This window comes from Amphiura filiformis, unplaced genomic scaffold (assembly GCF_039555335.1).
Source record: "Amphiura filiformis unplaced genomic scaffold, Afil_fr2py scaffold_60, whole genome shotgun sequence".
Taxonomy (NCBI): Eukaryota; Metazoa; Echinodermata; class Ophiuroidea; order Amphilepidida; family Amphiuridae; genus Amphiura; species Amphiura filiformis.
The window spans coordinates 104,842-120,651 of record NW_027305524.1 but is presented as its reverse complement, the minus strand read 5'-3'; the positions used below and the strand labels follow the sequence as shown (position 1 = coordinate 120,651).

Genomic DNA, 15,810 nt, shown 5'->3' with positions numbered 1-15,810 from the left:
CTATCAGCAGTAGATAGCTTGTTTGAATGTTACACGCATTACTACCAGCAGTAGATAGCTTGTTTGAATGTAAACGCATTGCTATAAGCAGTAGATAGCTTGTTTGAATGTTACACGCATTGCTATCAGCAGTAGATAGCTTGTTTGAATGTTAGACGCATTGCTATCAGCAGTAGATACCTTGTTTGAATGTAATACACATTGCTATCAGCAGTAGATAGCGTGTTTGAATGTTAAACGCATTGCTATCAGCAGTAGATAGCTTGTTTGAATGTTAGACGCATTGCTATCAGCAGTAGATAGCGTGTTTGAATGTTACACGCATTGCTATCAGCAGTAGATAGCTTGTTTGAATGTTACACGCATTGCTATCAGCAGTAGATAGCTTGTTTGAATGTTACACGCATTGCTATCAGCAGTAGATAGCTTGTTTGAATGTTACACGCACTGCTGTCAGCAGTAGATAGCTTGTTTGAATGTTACACGCATTGTTACCAGCAGTAGATAGCTTGTTTGAATGTTACACGCATTGCTATCAGCAGTAGATAGCTTGTTTGAATGTTACACGCATTGCTATCAGCAGTAGATAGCTTGTTTGAATGTTACACGCATTGCTATCAGCAGTAGATAGCTTGTTTGAATGTTAGACGCATTGCTATCAGCAGTAGATAGCTTGTTTGAATGTTACACGCATTGCTATCAGCAGTAGATAGCTTGTTTGAATGTTACACGCATTGCTATCAGCAGTAGATAGCTTGTTTGAATGTTACACGCATTACTACCAGCAGTAGATAGCTTGTTTGAATGTAAACGCATTGCTATCAGCAGTAGATAGCTTGTTTAAATGTTAAACGCATTGCTATCAGCAGTAGATAGCTTGTTTGAATGTACAACGCATTGCTATCAGCAGTAGATAGCTTGTTTGAATGTTACACGCATTGCGATCAGCAGTAGATAGCTTGTTTGAATGTTACACGCATTGCTATCAGCAGTAGATAGCTTGTTTGAATGTTAGACGCATTGCTATCAGGAGTAGATACCTTGTTTGAATGTAATACACATTGCTATCAGCAGTAGATAGCGTGTTTGAATGTTAAACGCATTGCTATCAGCAGTAGATAGCTTGTTTGAATGTTAGACGCATTGCTATCAGCAGTAGATAGCTTGTTTGAATGTTACACGCATTGCTATCAGCAGTAGATAGCTTGTTTGAATGTTAGACGCATTGCTATCAGCAGTAGATAGCTTGTTTGAATGTTACACGCATTGCTATCAGCAGTAGATAGCTTGTTTGAATGTTACACGCATTGCTATCAGCAGTAGATAGCTTGTTTGAATGTTACACGCATTACTACCAGCAGTAGATAGCTTGTTTGAATGTAAACGCATTGCTATCAGCAGTAGATAGCTTGTTTAAATGTCAAACGCATTGCTATCAGCAGTAGATAGCTTGTTTGAATGTTACACGCATTGCTACCAGCAGTAGATAGCTTGTTTGAATGTTACACGCATTGCTATCAGCAGTAGATAGCTTGTTTGAATGTACCATGCATTGCTACCAGCAGTAGATAGCGTGTTTGAATGTTAAACGCATTGCTATCAGCAGTAGATAGCTTGTTTGAATGTTACACGCATTGCTATAAGCAGTAGATAGCTTGTTTGAATGTTACACGCATTGCTATCAGCAGTAGATAGCTTGTTTGAATGTTAGACGCATTGCTATCAGCAGTAGATACCTTGTTTGAATGTAATACACATTGCTATCAGCAGTAGATAGCGTGTTTGAATGTTAAACGCATTGCTATCAGCAGTAGATAGCTTGTTTGAATGTTAGACGCATTGCTATCAGCAGTAGATAGCTTGTTTGAATGTTACACGCATTGCTATCAGCAGTAGATAGCTTGTTTGAATGTTAGACGCATTGCTATCAGCAGTAGATAGCTTGTTTGAATGTTACACGCATTGCTATCAGCAGTAGATAGCTTGTTTGAATGTTACACGCATTGCTATCAGCAGTAGATAGCTTGTTTGAATGTTACACGCATTGCTATCAGCAGTAGATAGCTTGTTTGAATGTACCATGCATTGCTACCAGCAGTAGATAGCGTGTTTGAATGTTAAACGCATTGCTATCAGCAGTAGATAGCTTGTTTGAATGTTAGACGCATTGCTATCAGCAGTAGATACCTTGTTTGAATGTAATACACATTGCTATCAGCAGTAGATAGCGTGTTTGAATGTTAAACGCATTGCTATCAGCAGTAGATAGCTTGTTTGAATGTTACACGCATTGCTATAAGCAGTAGATAGCTTGTTTGAATGTTACACGCATTGCTATCAGCAGTAGATAGCTTGTTTGAATGTTAGACGCATTGCTATCAACAGTAGATACCTTGTTTGAATGTAATACACATTGCTATCAGCAGTAGATAGCGTGTTTGAATGTTAAACGCATTGCTATCAGCAGTAGATAGCTTGTTTGAATGTTAGACGCATTGCTATCAGCAGTAGATAGCTTGTTTGAATGTTACACGCATTGCTATCAGCAGTAGATAGCTTGTTTGAATGTTACACGCATTGCTATCAGCAGTAGATAGCTTGTTTGAATGTTACACGCATTGCTATCAGCAGTAGATAGCTTGTTTGAATGTTACACGCACTGCTGTCAGCAGTAGATAGCTTGTTTGAATGTTACACGCATTGTTACCAGCAGTAGATAGCTTGTGTGAATGTTACACGCATTGCTATCAGCAGTAGATAGCTTGTTTGAATGTTACACGCATTGCTATCAGCAGTAGATAGCTTGTTTGAATGTTACACGCATTGCTATAAGCAGTAGATAGCTTGTTTGAATGTTACACGCATTGCTATAAGCAGTAGATAGCTTGTTTGAATGTTACACGCATTGCTATCAGCAGTAGATAGCTTGTTTGAATGTTAGACGCATTGCTATCAGCAGTAGATACCTTGTTTGAATGTAATACACATTGCTATCAGCAGTAGATAGCGTGTTTGAATGTTAAACGCATTGCTATCAGCAGTAGATAGCTTGTTTGAATGTTAGACGCATTGCTATCAGCAGTAGATAGCTTGTTTGAATGTTACACGCATTGCTATCAGCAGTAGATAGCTTGTTTGAATGTTACACGCATTGCTATCAGCAGTAGATAGCTTGTTTGAATGTTACACGCATTGCTATCAGCAGTAGATAGCTTGTTTGAATGTTACACGCACTGCTGTCAGCAGTAGATAGCTTGTTTGAATGTTACACGCATTGTTACCAGCAGTAGATAGCTTGTTTGAATGTTACACGCATTGCTATCAGCAGTAGATAGCTTGTTTGAATGTTACACGCATTGCTATCAGCAGTAGATAGCTTGTTTGAATGTTACACGCATTGCTATCAGCAGTAGATAGCTTGTTTGAATGTTACACGCATTGCTATCAGCAGTAGATAGCTTGTTTGAATGTTACACGCATTACTACCAGCAGTAGATAGCTTGTTTGAATGTAAACGCATTGCTATAAGCAGTAGATAGCTTGTTTGAATGTTACACGCATTGCTATCAGCAGTAGATAGCTTGTTTGACTGTTAGACGCATTGCTATAAGCAGTAGATAGCTTGTTTGAATGTAATACACATTGCTATCAGCAGTAGATAGCGTGTTTGAATGTTAAACGCATTGCTATCAGCAGTAGATAGCTTGTTTGAATTTTAGACGCATTGCTATCAGCAGTAGATAGCTTGTTTGAATGTTACACGCATTGCTATCAGCAGTAGATAGCTTGTTTGAATGTTACACGCATTGCTATCAGCAGTAGATAGCTTGTTTGAATGTTACACGCATTGCTATCAGCAGTAGATAGCTTGTTTGAATGTTACACGCACTGCTGTCAGCAGTAGATAGCTTGTTTGAATGTTACACGCATTGTTACCAGCAGTAGATAGCTTGTTTGAATGTTACACGCATTGCTATCAGCAGTAGATAGCTTGTTTGAATGTTACATGCATTGCTATCAGCAGTAGATAGCTTGTTTGAATGTTACACGCATTGCTATCAGCAGTAGATAGCTTGTTTGAATGTTACATTCATTGCTATAAGCAGTAGATAGCTTGTTTGAATGTTACACGCATTGCTATCAGCAGTAGATAGCTTGTTTGAATGTTACACGCATTGCTATCAGCAGTAGATAGCTTGTTTGAATGTTACACGCAATGCTATCAGCAGTAGATAGCTTGTTTGAATGTTACACGCATTGCTATAAGCAGTAGATAGCTTGTTTGAATGTTACACGCATTGCTATAAGCAGTAGATAGCTTGTTTGAATGTTACACGCATTGCTATCAGCAGTAGATAGCTTGTTTGAATGTACAACACATTGCAATCAACAGTTGATTGATGGTTTGAATGTAATGCACATTGCTATATTAAGCAATAGATAGCTTGTTTGAAAGTAATACGCATTGCTACCAGTAGTAGATATATAGCTTGTTTGAATGATACACTAATTGCTATCAGCAGTAGATAACTTGTTTAAATGTTAAACGCATTGCTATCAGCAGTAGACAGCTTGTTTGAATGTATTACGCATTGCTATCAGCAGTAGATGGCTTGTTTGAATGTTACACCTATTGCTATCAGCAGTAGATAGCTTGTTTGAATGTTATACATAACATATTGCTATCATCAGTAGATAGCTTGTTTGAATGTTACATGTATTGCTATCAGCAGTAGATAGCTTGTTTGAATGTTACATGTATTGCTATCAGCAGTAGATAGCTTGTTTAAATGTTAAACGCATTGCTATCAGCAGTAGATAGCTTGTTTGAATGTTACACGCATTGTTATCAGCAGTAGATAGCTTGTTTGAATGTTACACGCATTGCTATTAGCAGTATAGATAGCTTGTTTGAATGTTAAACGCATTGCTATCAGCAGTAGATAGCTTGTTTTAATGTAATACGCATTGCTATCAGCAGTAGATAGCTTGTTTAAATGTTACATGTATTGCTAATAACAGTGAACTCTAAATCGTCATGTTTAGGAAAATGAATGCGCTCATTGTGATCCCTTTTCGCACTTGCAAGCATTTTAAGCGTATTATTCTGAGCATTGTGAAAATATGGGTATACTCATGACAACCATTGAATAAGCATGTCAAACCTTCAATATATTTTCCGTTGACACACTGTTTACTTTCTAACATATTAATCATGTGTATGTATTTGGAATCTTGTGTGCTAATTCCAGGAATATAAACATGTTTTGCCTCACTTTATGCGTTTAACCATGTTAACAAAATATATGTCATACAAGAGAACATGCACAGAAGATTGTGAATGATTTTTATTGGTAAAAATTATAAAAATGGAAATTGCATGAATTCCTGCCTTATGATACCAATAATTACAAGATGTCAACCCAGTAACGCCTCCCTTAATGATTGGTTACCATGACAGCAGTAAACTAACAACCGTCTGGATACCAGCAGTTGCAACCTAATTTTGGTAGAGTGAGTCCTTTTTGCAATCCACTGTACGCACTGATCATTGTGTTTGAGAATTATTAAAATCCAGGTCCAACACTCAGGCTAAATATATAAGTATTAATTAATGACAAAACGCAGTTGTTAAAAAATTGTGTTATGATAAGAACGAACGTTGATGTTTATTATATTTAATTTTTTGGAATCATGAAACGAGTGCGGATTTCAGTGATAATTAATTACCGATTAAAATTAATGATAAATTACGAATGATATTTTTCGTCTGTCAAACTAAAAAGGAATGCTGGATTCGATTAATCGTGGAATTTACGCTATGGCACCACAACAGCTACGAAGCTACCTGTTGCTAATTTTTTTCGCTTTTCTTCATCAGTGTACATCTTACAGTAAGTATGATTTTTTAAAACAATATTGTTCATAATTACTTTGCCAAATGTGTTTCGGCTTCAAGTTGGATGCATCGTGTAAAGAATACGTTCATGGAAATTTCTGAATATTTTGATATGTTGTTGCTGTGCTGATAACAAATCAGGAAAAAAGGTAATTAAGAAATCCAATTTTAAGCAAAATGAATGTCAAAATATATGTTTTTTTCCAAATTCTAATTACAGGCTTCTAAAAATTCCAAAATGTCGCAAACATCAAAACTCTTCATTATACTAGAAATATTGCATATTCAAATTTTATTTGTTTCACATTACACATGATTATATTGAGCCGAGTTGCAAAGCGTGAAATGGGAAAATAATTCATGGTAATGAGACTACTTTGGAAAAAAAATCCTTAAAACAATGCAAAATCGGACATTTTGATATCCCTGTCGACTTATCAATTAGTCAATGTGTTAAACCATACGTTTATCCGACGTGTGGCAGTTCTTATTGTTGTTCCTTATTTATTTCTTTATCTTTTTAATGTCTCTTCAAAGTATAAAACATGAAAAGCTAAATATATGTACTTTTTCCCATAAAATATGTTGTAAGAAACATTTAACTTTAATACTAACTGTCATTAAAAATGGACCAAAATAACATCAAAACCATAATGGCCTAAAAATACGTCACATTCTACAGGCTGGAGAAAGGTGGGGTGTGTATGGGGAGAGGGATGGGTGTGTGGGTGTATTTTTGTGTCTGCATTGACATTTACATCGTAGACAAAACTTATTAGGTAACCAAACACAAAATGTTTTACAAAAACGTTTAAATGCCGGGTTAAATAAAGGGTTTAAAACGTTTTAATAGCATTCTTGAAAACTTGCCGCAAGATACATATTCGACTAGAGTTTTGAAAAATTATTTAGCAAAGATGTTTGCCAAAAATATCTTACAATAACATTTTGACAACATTTTAAAAATGTTGTTGCAGTGTTTTGTTCATATACAAACGTTTTGACAAAAACCAAACAAACGTTTATTATGTCGCGCGAATTTATTCCACTTGCACCATATTTCACCATTTTAGCTTCAATATAGCAACATTTTTTCGAGTGCATTAATTCCTTGAACTAATTTTGTCGCCAAAAGGTGCTGAATTCATTATATAGTTGGACTAAATTATAAATCTGCCAACTGGATTTACTCTTTTTGCTGTGGCTACCTGCAGTATACTTCAAGAATGCATTATACTTCAAGAAATGTCTTCCTACCCCCCTCCCCCATGTTAAAAAGTAATCCACGCCAATGATATTAAAGATGACTGAATTAGCACAGAATGTTTTTCTGACCACCAGTCTCTGGGATTTTAAACAAAACTTATGCCTTCTACATGGACAGGCCCGTACGCAGGGGGGGTGCGGGGTGCGACGCACCACCCCACCCAAATTTTACCCAGGTTTTTTACGCTTTTTTGGACAAGAAAGGTCCAAATTTTGGGAAAAAGTCCACTTTTCACAAAATCGCCCCCTTGAAAAAAAAGTCCACTTTTTCATATAATGAAATCCTGCGTACGGGCCTGTACATGGGTCCTACACGAGTCCTACACTAAACTGTATTTAGCCCCTTATGAGTTTTTTTTCAGAGGCGGACCAGGGACATGAAAGTCTACGTTCTACGCATATTTGCAAAGGGTTATCGTTTTTGTACGCTATACTTCCCTGTAATTTTTACGTGTATTTCACGAAAATCAATTTGGCATTTTATCTCAAATATATATAAGCCTATGGAATTGATTAAGATGATCACTTTTATTCCACACCAATTTGACTGGAGTTGAATACATTTTGATGGTTTTAACACAAAATGTCACGTTTATGTAAAGCTTTATGGAAGATTTTTTACGCGAAAATGTTGCAAGTTAACAACCTGTACGTACGCTATACTTCCCTGTAATATACACGTAAATCAATTTGGCATTTTATCTCAAATATATATAAGCCTATGGAATTGATTAAGATGATCACTTTTATTCCACACCAATTTGACTGGAGTTGAATACATTTTGATGGTTTTAACACAAAATGTCACGTTTATGTAAAGCTTTATGGAAGATTTTTTACGCGAAAATGTTGCAAGTTAACAACCTGTACGTACGCTATAATACTTCCCTGTAATATACACGTAAATCAATTTGGCATTTTATCTCAAATATATATAAGCCTATGGAATTGATTAAGATGATCACTTTTATTCCACACCAATTTGACTGGAGTTGATTACATTTTGATGGTTTTTAACACAAAATGTCAAGTTTATACGGTAATGCTATATGGAAGATTTTTAAGGTAAAATGTTGCAAGTTAACAACCTGTGCAGCTGCCTGTCATGTTACCGTACAAATAATGGGGGTTTATCATTACAATCTAAGGTGTTTTTCATAATGACGGTATTTTACCATCAATAATTACAATATATACCGTTTAAATCCTAAATACGGGAGACTCACGTAGATCCTATACGGTAAATTACGGTAAAATTCCTAATTCTGGTTGTAATTTTATATTTTAGGCCTTCATGCTTACCTTTTAACATGTTCTGTATATTATGCATGTACTTATGTCTTGCGTGCGGCACTGATCTAGACCTGTATGTTTTTGTCTTCCTTTTTATTGAATAAAAGTGATGTAAGATTGGTCTCTGATTGTACGGATGGGCCCTTTTGTAGGTTTATTTTGTGCTTGTTGAAAATTAACGTAAGTGCCCTCATGCGCTTTCTCTTGATTTGTTTTGTTATTGTTATTGTTGTTATTTGTTTGTTTGTTTGTTTTTTGTCATTCTTGTGATTGTGTAATTTATATTTAATATTGCCCGCGGAAGTTGCGCTTAAAACAGAATCGAAATTTGCTATCAAAAACGTTTCTTTATTATTTGTGTTTAATAATAGCATTTTGGGGTGTAAAATCCGTTGTATACTGCGCCAATAAAGTATCCTTACACTTGGAAAAATAATCACAATTTCCAAACTGAACAATATTGGTGTAAATTTTTTTTTTTTATATATGCACTATCTAATCCTGCACATTATAACGCCACATTGAATCCAATGTGACTTCAAGAAGCAAAGTTACAAGCATTTGATTAGACGAAGGTCCAGTTTTAAAAGTGACAAACTGGCCTATTCAAAACTCCACAGACTAGATATCTGGTTTGAGAGTGGTGAATGGCTAATTTATGCGTTTGGCTCTAAAAGGAACAAAAGAAACTGAAACAAAAGAACTAACAAATAAAATGAAAGTTATGAAAAGTACAGAGAAGTAAAAACTGAAATAAAAACAGCTTTAAATAACGCTTCATATTTCAAGAAACTGTGTTGTCTCTTTGTTGCGCTTGTTGGAATTTTGTTGCGCCTTGTATAGGCCAGTTTGTCACTTTTAAAACTGGACCTTCGTCTATTCAATTGCTTGTAACTTTACTTCTTGAGGTCACATTGGATTCAATTTGGAGTCATAATGTGCAGGATTTGATAGTTCATCTATCAAAAAAACATATTTACCCCAATATTGTTCAGTTTTGAAATTGTGATTATTTTTCCAAGTGTAAGGATACTTTATTGGCGCAGTATATATTGTTTTTGTTTTGCTTTGAATGCTAATACCATTAACATGCACACTGCTAGTACATCAATTAATAAATGTTTAAAAATGGCAGTGAACCGTTCAGTTTTGGAAAATATCTATCGATAATATAGCTATGTTGACAAGTAGAATATATTTGACTTCAACTTGCGATGTGATCGATCATAAAAGCTATTTTCAGAAATAATTGGTCTCGTGCATGATAAAATAAGCAGTCAAAAAAAAGGAAGGGGATATATTGAGATAGATAGATATATAGAGAGAAAGATAGATAGGGAGAGGGAGAGAGAGAGAGGAGAGAGAGAGAGAGAGAGAGAGAGAGAGAGAGAGAGAGAGAAAGAGAGAGAGAGAGAGAGAGAGAGAGAGAGGAGAGAGAGATAAGAGAGGGGGAGAGAGAGAGGGGGGGTGGAGCGAGGGAGAGGGAGAGGGAGAGAGAGAGAGAGAGAGAGAGAGAGGGTGCACGTGAGCAGGAGAGCGAGATGAGAGAGGGGGAATAGAGAGGGGGGGTAGAGAGAAGAAAGGGCAAGAGAGAGAGAGCATGTTAATAGAAGGAATGAAAAATGAGATCGAGAGACGAGAGAAGAGAGAGAAGAAAGCAGATGATTGATAGATTTTGTTTTGATCGATAAGTAACTCATTTTCATTGACCGTAACACATTAATTGATCACGCATATTATACCAATACCACTAAAATTGTTTACACCGGTTGTCATGTTAACGACGACTCTCATTTTGAGTGCCTTTATGCCTGATTGCTTGCGAGTGTGTGTTATGCAGCAATAATAATGGAAAAACCTTTGAATAATTTACTATGAGGTATATGTATTTTATATATATATTAACGTTCCGCTTTAGTGTCAGTCATTTTTTTAATTTAAAGGATTTTGTTTACCCAAATTCACACACTCTTAAAACGATCTACTCATTTGTGAATAGAAACTTGTCAAATTTGACAAGGGCAACTATTCAGATGGGGACATAACAGATTTCTCTTCCAAATGCATCGAATCTGTTCAAAATGAATCGGATATTCTTATTAAAATGACAAGAAACTCATCAAATTTGATAACATTGCCTTGTCATTAAAAAAATGAGTAGGTTCTTTTCAAAAACGACCCAACGTATCAAATTTGAGTAGGTTGTCTTGTCAGAGAGTGACTTAACAGAATCTTGTCAAAATAAAATGGGTAGACTTCTCAAATAATGAGTTGGAGTTCTTGTCAATTTTAATAGTTATATATATATGCCTATAAGAACTTCACTCTAATTTCGTGTTATTCATTTTTTGAATAGAATCCCAACTCAATTATTTTGATTCCGCAACTATTTGTTTTGACGAGATATACTGTTCATTTTGATTAGGTGAACCGAGAATCTTATCAAAATAGATAGCCTCCACATTAACCCTGCATGATTGTGCGTGTGTCTATTCGCCAGCGAAGTGTTACGTGTAATCCGATTATCACTATGTCAAATGGATAAATGGATCACGCTTTTGAGTTCTGCACCACGATCGAAATGATCGCCACACAAAGTCTATGAGATGTACTACCAAAATCAAAAGGTGCGTGATCCAGTTACTAGGGAGTTACGTAACCACTTCGCTGGCGAATTGGCATGATTAGGATTGGTGGAGGTAAGAGTGCAGGTGCAATCGATGGGGCAGCCGGGGGTGGGAGGAGGGGTGGTGGCGCTGTGTTGGTGTGTGTCAACTCCGGGGCAATTCTGGTGCCAAGTGAAACACCAGATAATACCGGAAAGTTTTCTTTTTTGATAATGATCAGTTAGAGAGTTATAGAGCTTATACCTTTGCATAGGTTTGGAAAAGGGACACTTTAAAATGTTTTTTTCATGCTTTGCAATTAGAGAGTCATGTCTTCAGCAATAGACTAAGCACGTATAATCGAATGAAAATATAATCATTAGGAAACGAATTTGGAGAAAACCATCTGTTAATAAAATACTATGCTGAGCCACCAGCCTGGGTGGCTCACGCTCCAGTAATTTCAGATGATTGAGCTCAGTAATACATCAAAGAATGTCTTCCAATTCATGAAAACAAATAGATAATCAGCTTATCGGATTAAAAGCTTAGAGGGAAGGTCTTGCTGCTCAGCGAGTGTTTGTAATTATCAGAAGGTTTTCTCCAAATTCATTCTCTAATGAATAAGACGCGTCCTACGCCACCGCTTTTGTGTCTCTCTTAGCTCTCTACGCAGCAAGACATCTCCAAGTTTGAGACAGAAAGTCATATCTCCATACAAGATAAGTGACACATGCTCATCAATTAAAGCCGGTTTGAGACACTTCTTTATTTTGTGTCTTGCTAGAAGACATGTCTTAATTGGGCAATGTGTCTTAGCCTGTCTGTGCCGCATGCAGCCAAAACATGTTTCTTATTTCAGGTTTTTCAATTGTCATGATTGTGAGACATGATGTTAATGTGAATGCCAAAATACTACCAATAGGCACAGGGTAAACTGAAATCGGATATTGCTTGAGGGGTGAGGGTGGGTATATTGATGGGGTGACGTGTTTCATTGTGTGCTGTGTATATGTAGTTTTATGTGGTGGGAGATGTGGGGATGTGGGGATGTGGGCATGGTTGTATTGGTGTGATTACATCTGTATTCAAATAACATAAGCATGCAGGTATAACATTTCTATGCCACCAGTTATTGTTCCAGTACAGTTGAACAATTTCCCCGCCAGTGTGGCTTCGTTACGTAGACGACACGTTCGTATTGATTCGATTAAACGGGAGCATTTCAACTTATTCACAGAGCACATCAACTCACAAAGTGAACACATAATGTTCACATGCAATGCAACACACAATGTTCACATGTGAAGCTGAAGCGGTTGGACAGCTTCCATTCTTAAATACTTTGGTCAAGCTCTCAGAGGACGGACATTTCTGTACTGATCAGGGTGTATCGTTAACCTACATACACTGACCAGTACCTCAATTTTAACAGCCACCCTCCATTAGAGCATAAATTGAGTTTAATCAGGACGGATTTTACGGTTACAGAGAGAATTTAAAAGAAATCTCTCTGCGGCCATTGCTAGCACCAAATGCAAAGCTAATATCAATTTGCCACTCGGCAACTGTGGCATACGGTGACATATCGTGGAGGTCATCTTAAAATGTACTTTTAAGTTTTAAAAAAAACAAAACTTATAAGATGGATTTTGTCTAATTGCAGGTATACCAACTGTTACCTTAAACGTGGTAAACCCAATAAGACAAGGGTCTCCAGCTAGTCTTACATGTACATTCCAACCACCAACGACTGATGGCATTTACGTGTATCTTGAATGGGGCAAAACCTTGACATCTTCATTTGATTCAGCCACCCCAATTGCGCTTACTGGGTATACATCAGGTAAGCAGGCCTACTGAACCACCAGAAAGTAAAGCAATCAACTACTAGGGATAGGGACTTACCAAGGGCGTAGCCAGCGGGCAAGGGGCCATGTGAGAAGTCTTACCCCTATGGGACGCTGGCCGCCCTGCCCGGCCGCTCTGATGTTTAAGATTTGTACTTTTTAGCAACTTTTGTTGAACAAATTTCTCCCTGGCAAGTTGCCTGTTTTCAAACTCCCTTCTGAAAAAGCCTTGGCTACGCCAATGGAGCTTAAGGTAAAGCAACCAGGAGCGTAGACAGGGGAGAGGATCGCCCTCATCAAAATCCACCAAATGCCCAAAAGGTCCACTTTGCGAGCGTAGCGATCAAATAATTTAGGTTCTTTATGCTTTCTTGGTTAAAAAAGCATTTTGAGAAAAGGTCCAAAAAGTGCACTTTTTCAAAATCAGCCCCCAAATAAATCCTGCCTACGCCCCTGAAAGCAACCAACATCCACCTACTAGGGATAGGGGCCCATATCGCCGAAATGGTTCTAGAATAGGTTGACCACACACAAGATACACTAAACGATCTGAGAGGTGTCTAAGGTCAATTTGAGGTTGTCGATTCGTATCCGATACATGTACAATTTTTAATTTAGAGTTAAAGTAGTCAAATTCTCAGTTTAAAGGGCCAGTACTGAGTATATACTTGTAATTACAAAATCGCCCAATTTTTGTTGGGTTATACAGCGATCAACATCGTCTTAATGCTTCGATGTTCTTTAAAATGGTTGCATTTTGTTCATGTTGCAAAACCAATAATTATTTAAATAAAGCATAGTTTGCACCATCTGGGATGTTTTGTTACGTAGGTAACATCACAAAAGTGGTTATGGTCAATAGAATTCAATGAGGATCTCTTTCAACATATAACGTTATAGTGGAAATTTTGGTAATAATTTATGGCAATAATAATATTTGTTAATTAAATCATTCTCATTACCTGTAAATCGGTCAAGGTCCGACAATTAAAAACAATGCAATGAGCATAATAATTTTGTTACAGGTAAAGCACAATTTATTCTGTTACCATTTGTTGTCTCTTTTTTTTTTATCCAGGTGGTAGTCAGCCTACTCCAGTTTACAGTCACACTGCGCATGATCCGCCGGAATACATCATGACAATAGACCGAAATACAGGGACTAGTGATTTAAATATATCTGCTGTAGTTATGAGTGACACTGGATATTATTGGTGCTCCTATAGTAGCGGAATCAACCCGAGAGGAAGATCGTCTGTACCGATTACAGTTTACGGTATGTATTATAATCTGAACCAGAATTAAAAATACTGGTTTGCGTCTGACGTCACGGTCAATCAAACTCTCCATGACTATTGATTGGTTAGTAGTGTGTAAAAGGAAGGTTGATTCATCTGGTGCCGATCGGAGAAAAGGAATCGCAGAAAATGGCGAACAATTACGGTAATTTTACAAGGCAACTATTCTGGCATTGTTGACACGCCTTCAGGAAAGAAAGTTTTCTATTACTAAGATCTTTTGAGACGGTTTGTATATTTGAAGGTGCAAAATTAACCATAAGGTACGCTGTTTTACCGCCGCCGCGGTCAGACACTCAGTGCCATTGATTGAGTTTGATTGACAGATGACGCCACACACATTTTTTATATAATCCCGAATATGATCTCAATTTATTTTACAATATTGGATGTCACCACGACATCATTTATGGGAAATGTTTATTTACAGTGGTGTAGCTAGGGCAAGGGAGGGCACGTGTCATGGGCGCCGTCTAAGAGGGGCCTGGGGAGCCGAATCCACATTCAGTGCCCCTTAGATCGATTCTGCGCCTCCTATACAGGTGGTGAAAGGCAAACTTTTTTCAATATAACTAATCACTTGAAAGACCGTTTTAAGTCGGAAATTCAACTTGCTTATAACCAAATTAGTGGATTTTGTGCAAATTTGTAAGCGCTCCTGGTGCGATTGTGTCAGGAATGGGGCCTCATTTTGTACATTTTACCCCGTGCGCCACAACCCCTAGCCACGCCACATACAAGTTGTAACGATCGTCGTGATTTTTGTCAATTATTGTCCTTGATTTTCCCCAGATGCTTCCTTTAATTCCATCAAGATATCATCTTCTTCGCAAAGTTACTCATCAGCAGGAGAAACCGCCACTCTTATTTCGGGCGCCCTCTATAGGTGGGTTTGTGCAGTGGAGGGATTAATACAACCAGCTAGTATACAATGGACACTAGGGGATAACCTCTTACACACGTCGGTAAATCAAACCGATGTACCTAGCAGCGAAGATGCGAGTCTGTGGGATAGTCTAAGTGTCTTGTCACTGGCTGCTGATTGGTCACACAATCAGGAAGAGTTGTGGTGCAATGCCAGTGTTTCTAGTATGAATGCTGCTACATATCTATTGCTTGATGTCAAAGGTGAGTTGCTCTGGAAAAAAATAAAAATAAATAGCTTTATTTCGTAGTATAACATATACTATTGATTCAAATAATGCATTTCACGTTGAAGGTTGTAATACAAATATAACACCACAAATATGCCAGCCTAATAATGTTTTGCACCAAAATGACGTAAACCGTCGATTTTCGTCACCGTGAAGAGCGATTCGGTTCTTATTGACAGCTAGGATGATTGAAAATCAGCCCGCAGCTGGAAGAAACAATGGGTTGACCGTCATTTTTAACGACTGTACCTCGAACACCATGGTGACTGAGGCTCACACAATATCCATTAAAATATTCTGGCGTTTCCTGACAAAATAAGTATGAAATGTAATGAATCATCTATTTACATACTTACATTGTGTACAATGTCTCTAGTTGTGAAAAATACATCAATTTATCGTTTTAGCTTCACATAATCTAAAGGACATTGATTAATCATTCAA

At 37.2% G+C, this 15,810-nt stretch overlaps 1 protein-coding gene across 1 annotated transcript; it reads left to right on the top strand.

Moving 5' to 3' along the window:
- Window positions 1–11,138: 11,138 nt before the first annotated feature.
- On the top strand, window positions 11,139–15,802 carry LOC140144512 (uncharacterized). The gene is made up of 5 exons (XM_072166323.1): window positions 11,139–11,157; window positions 12,731–12,910; window positions 13,993–14,190; window positions 15,005–15,340; window positions 15,774–15,802. The coding sequence occupies exons 1-5, from the start codon at window positions 11,139–11,141 to the stop codon at window positions 15,800–15,802; spliced, it is 762 nt and encodes a 253-aa protein (XP_072022424.1).
- The last annotated feature ends 8 nt before the right edge of the window (window positions 15,803–15,810 follow it).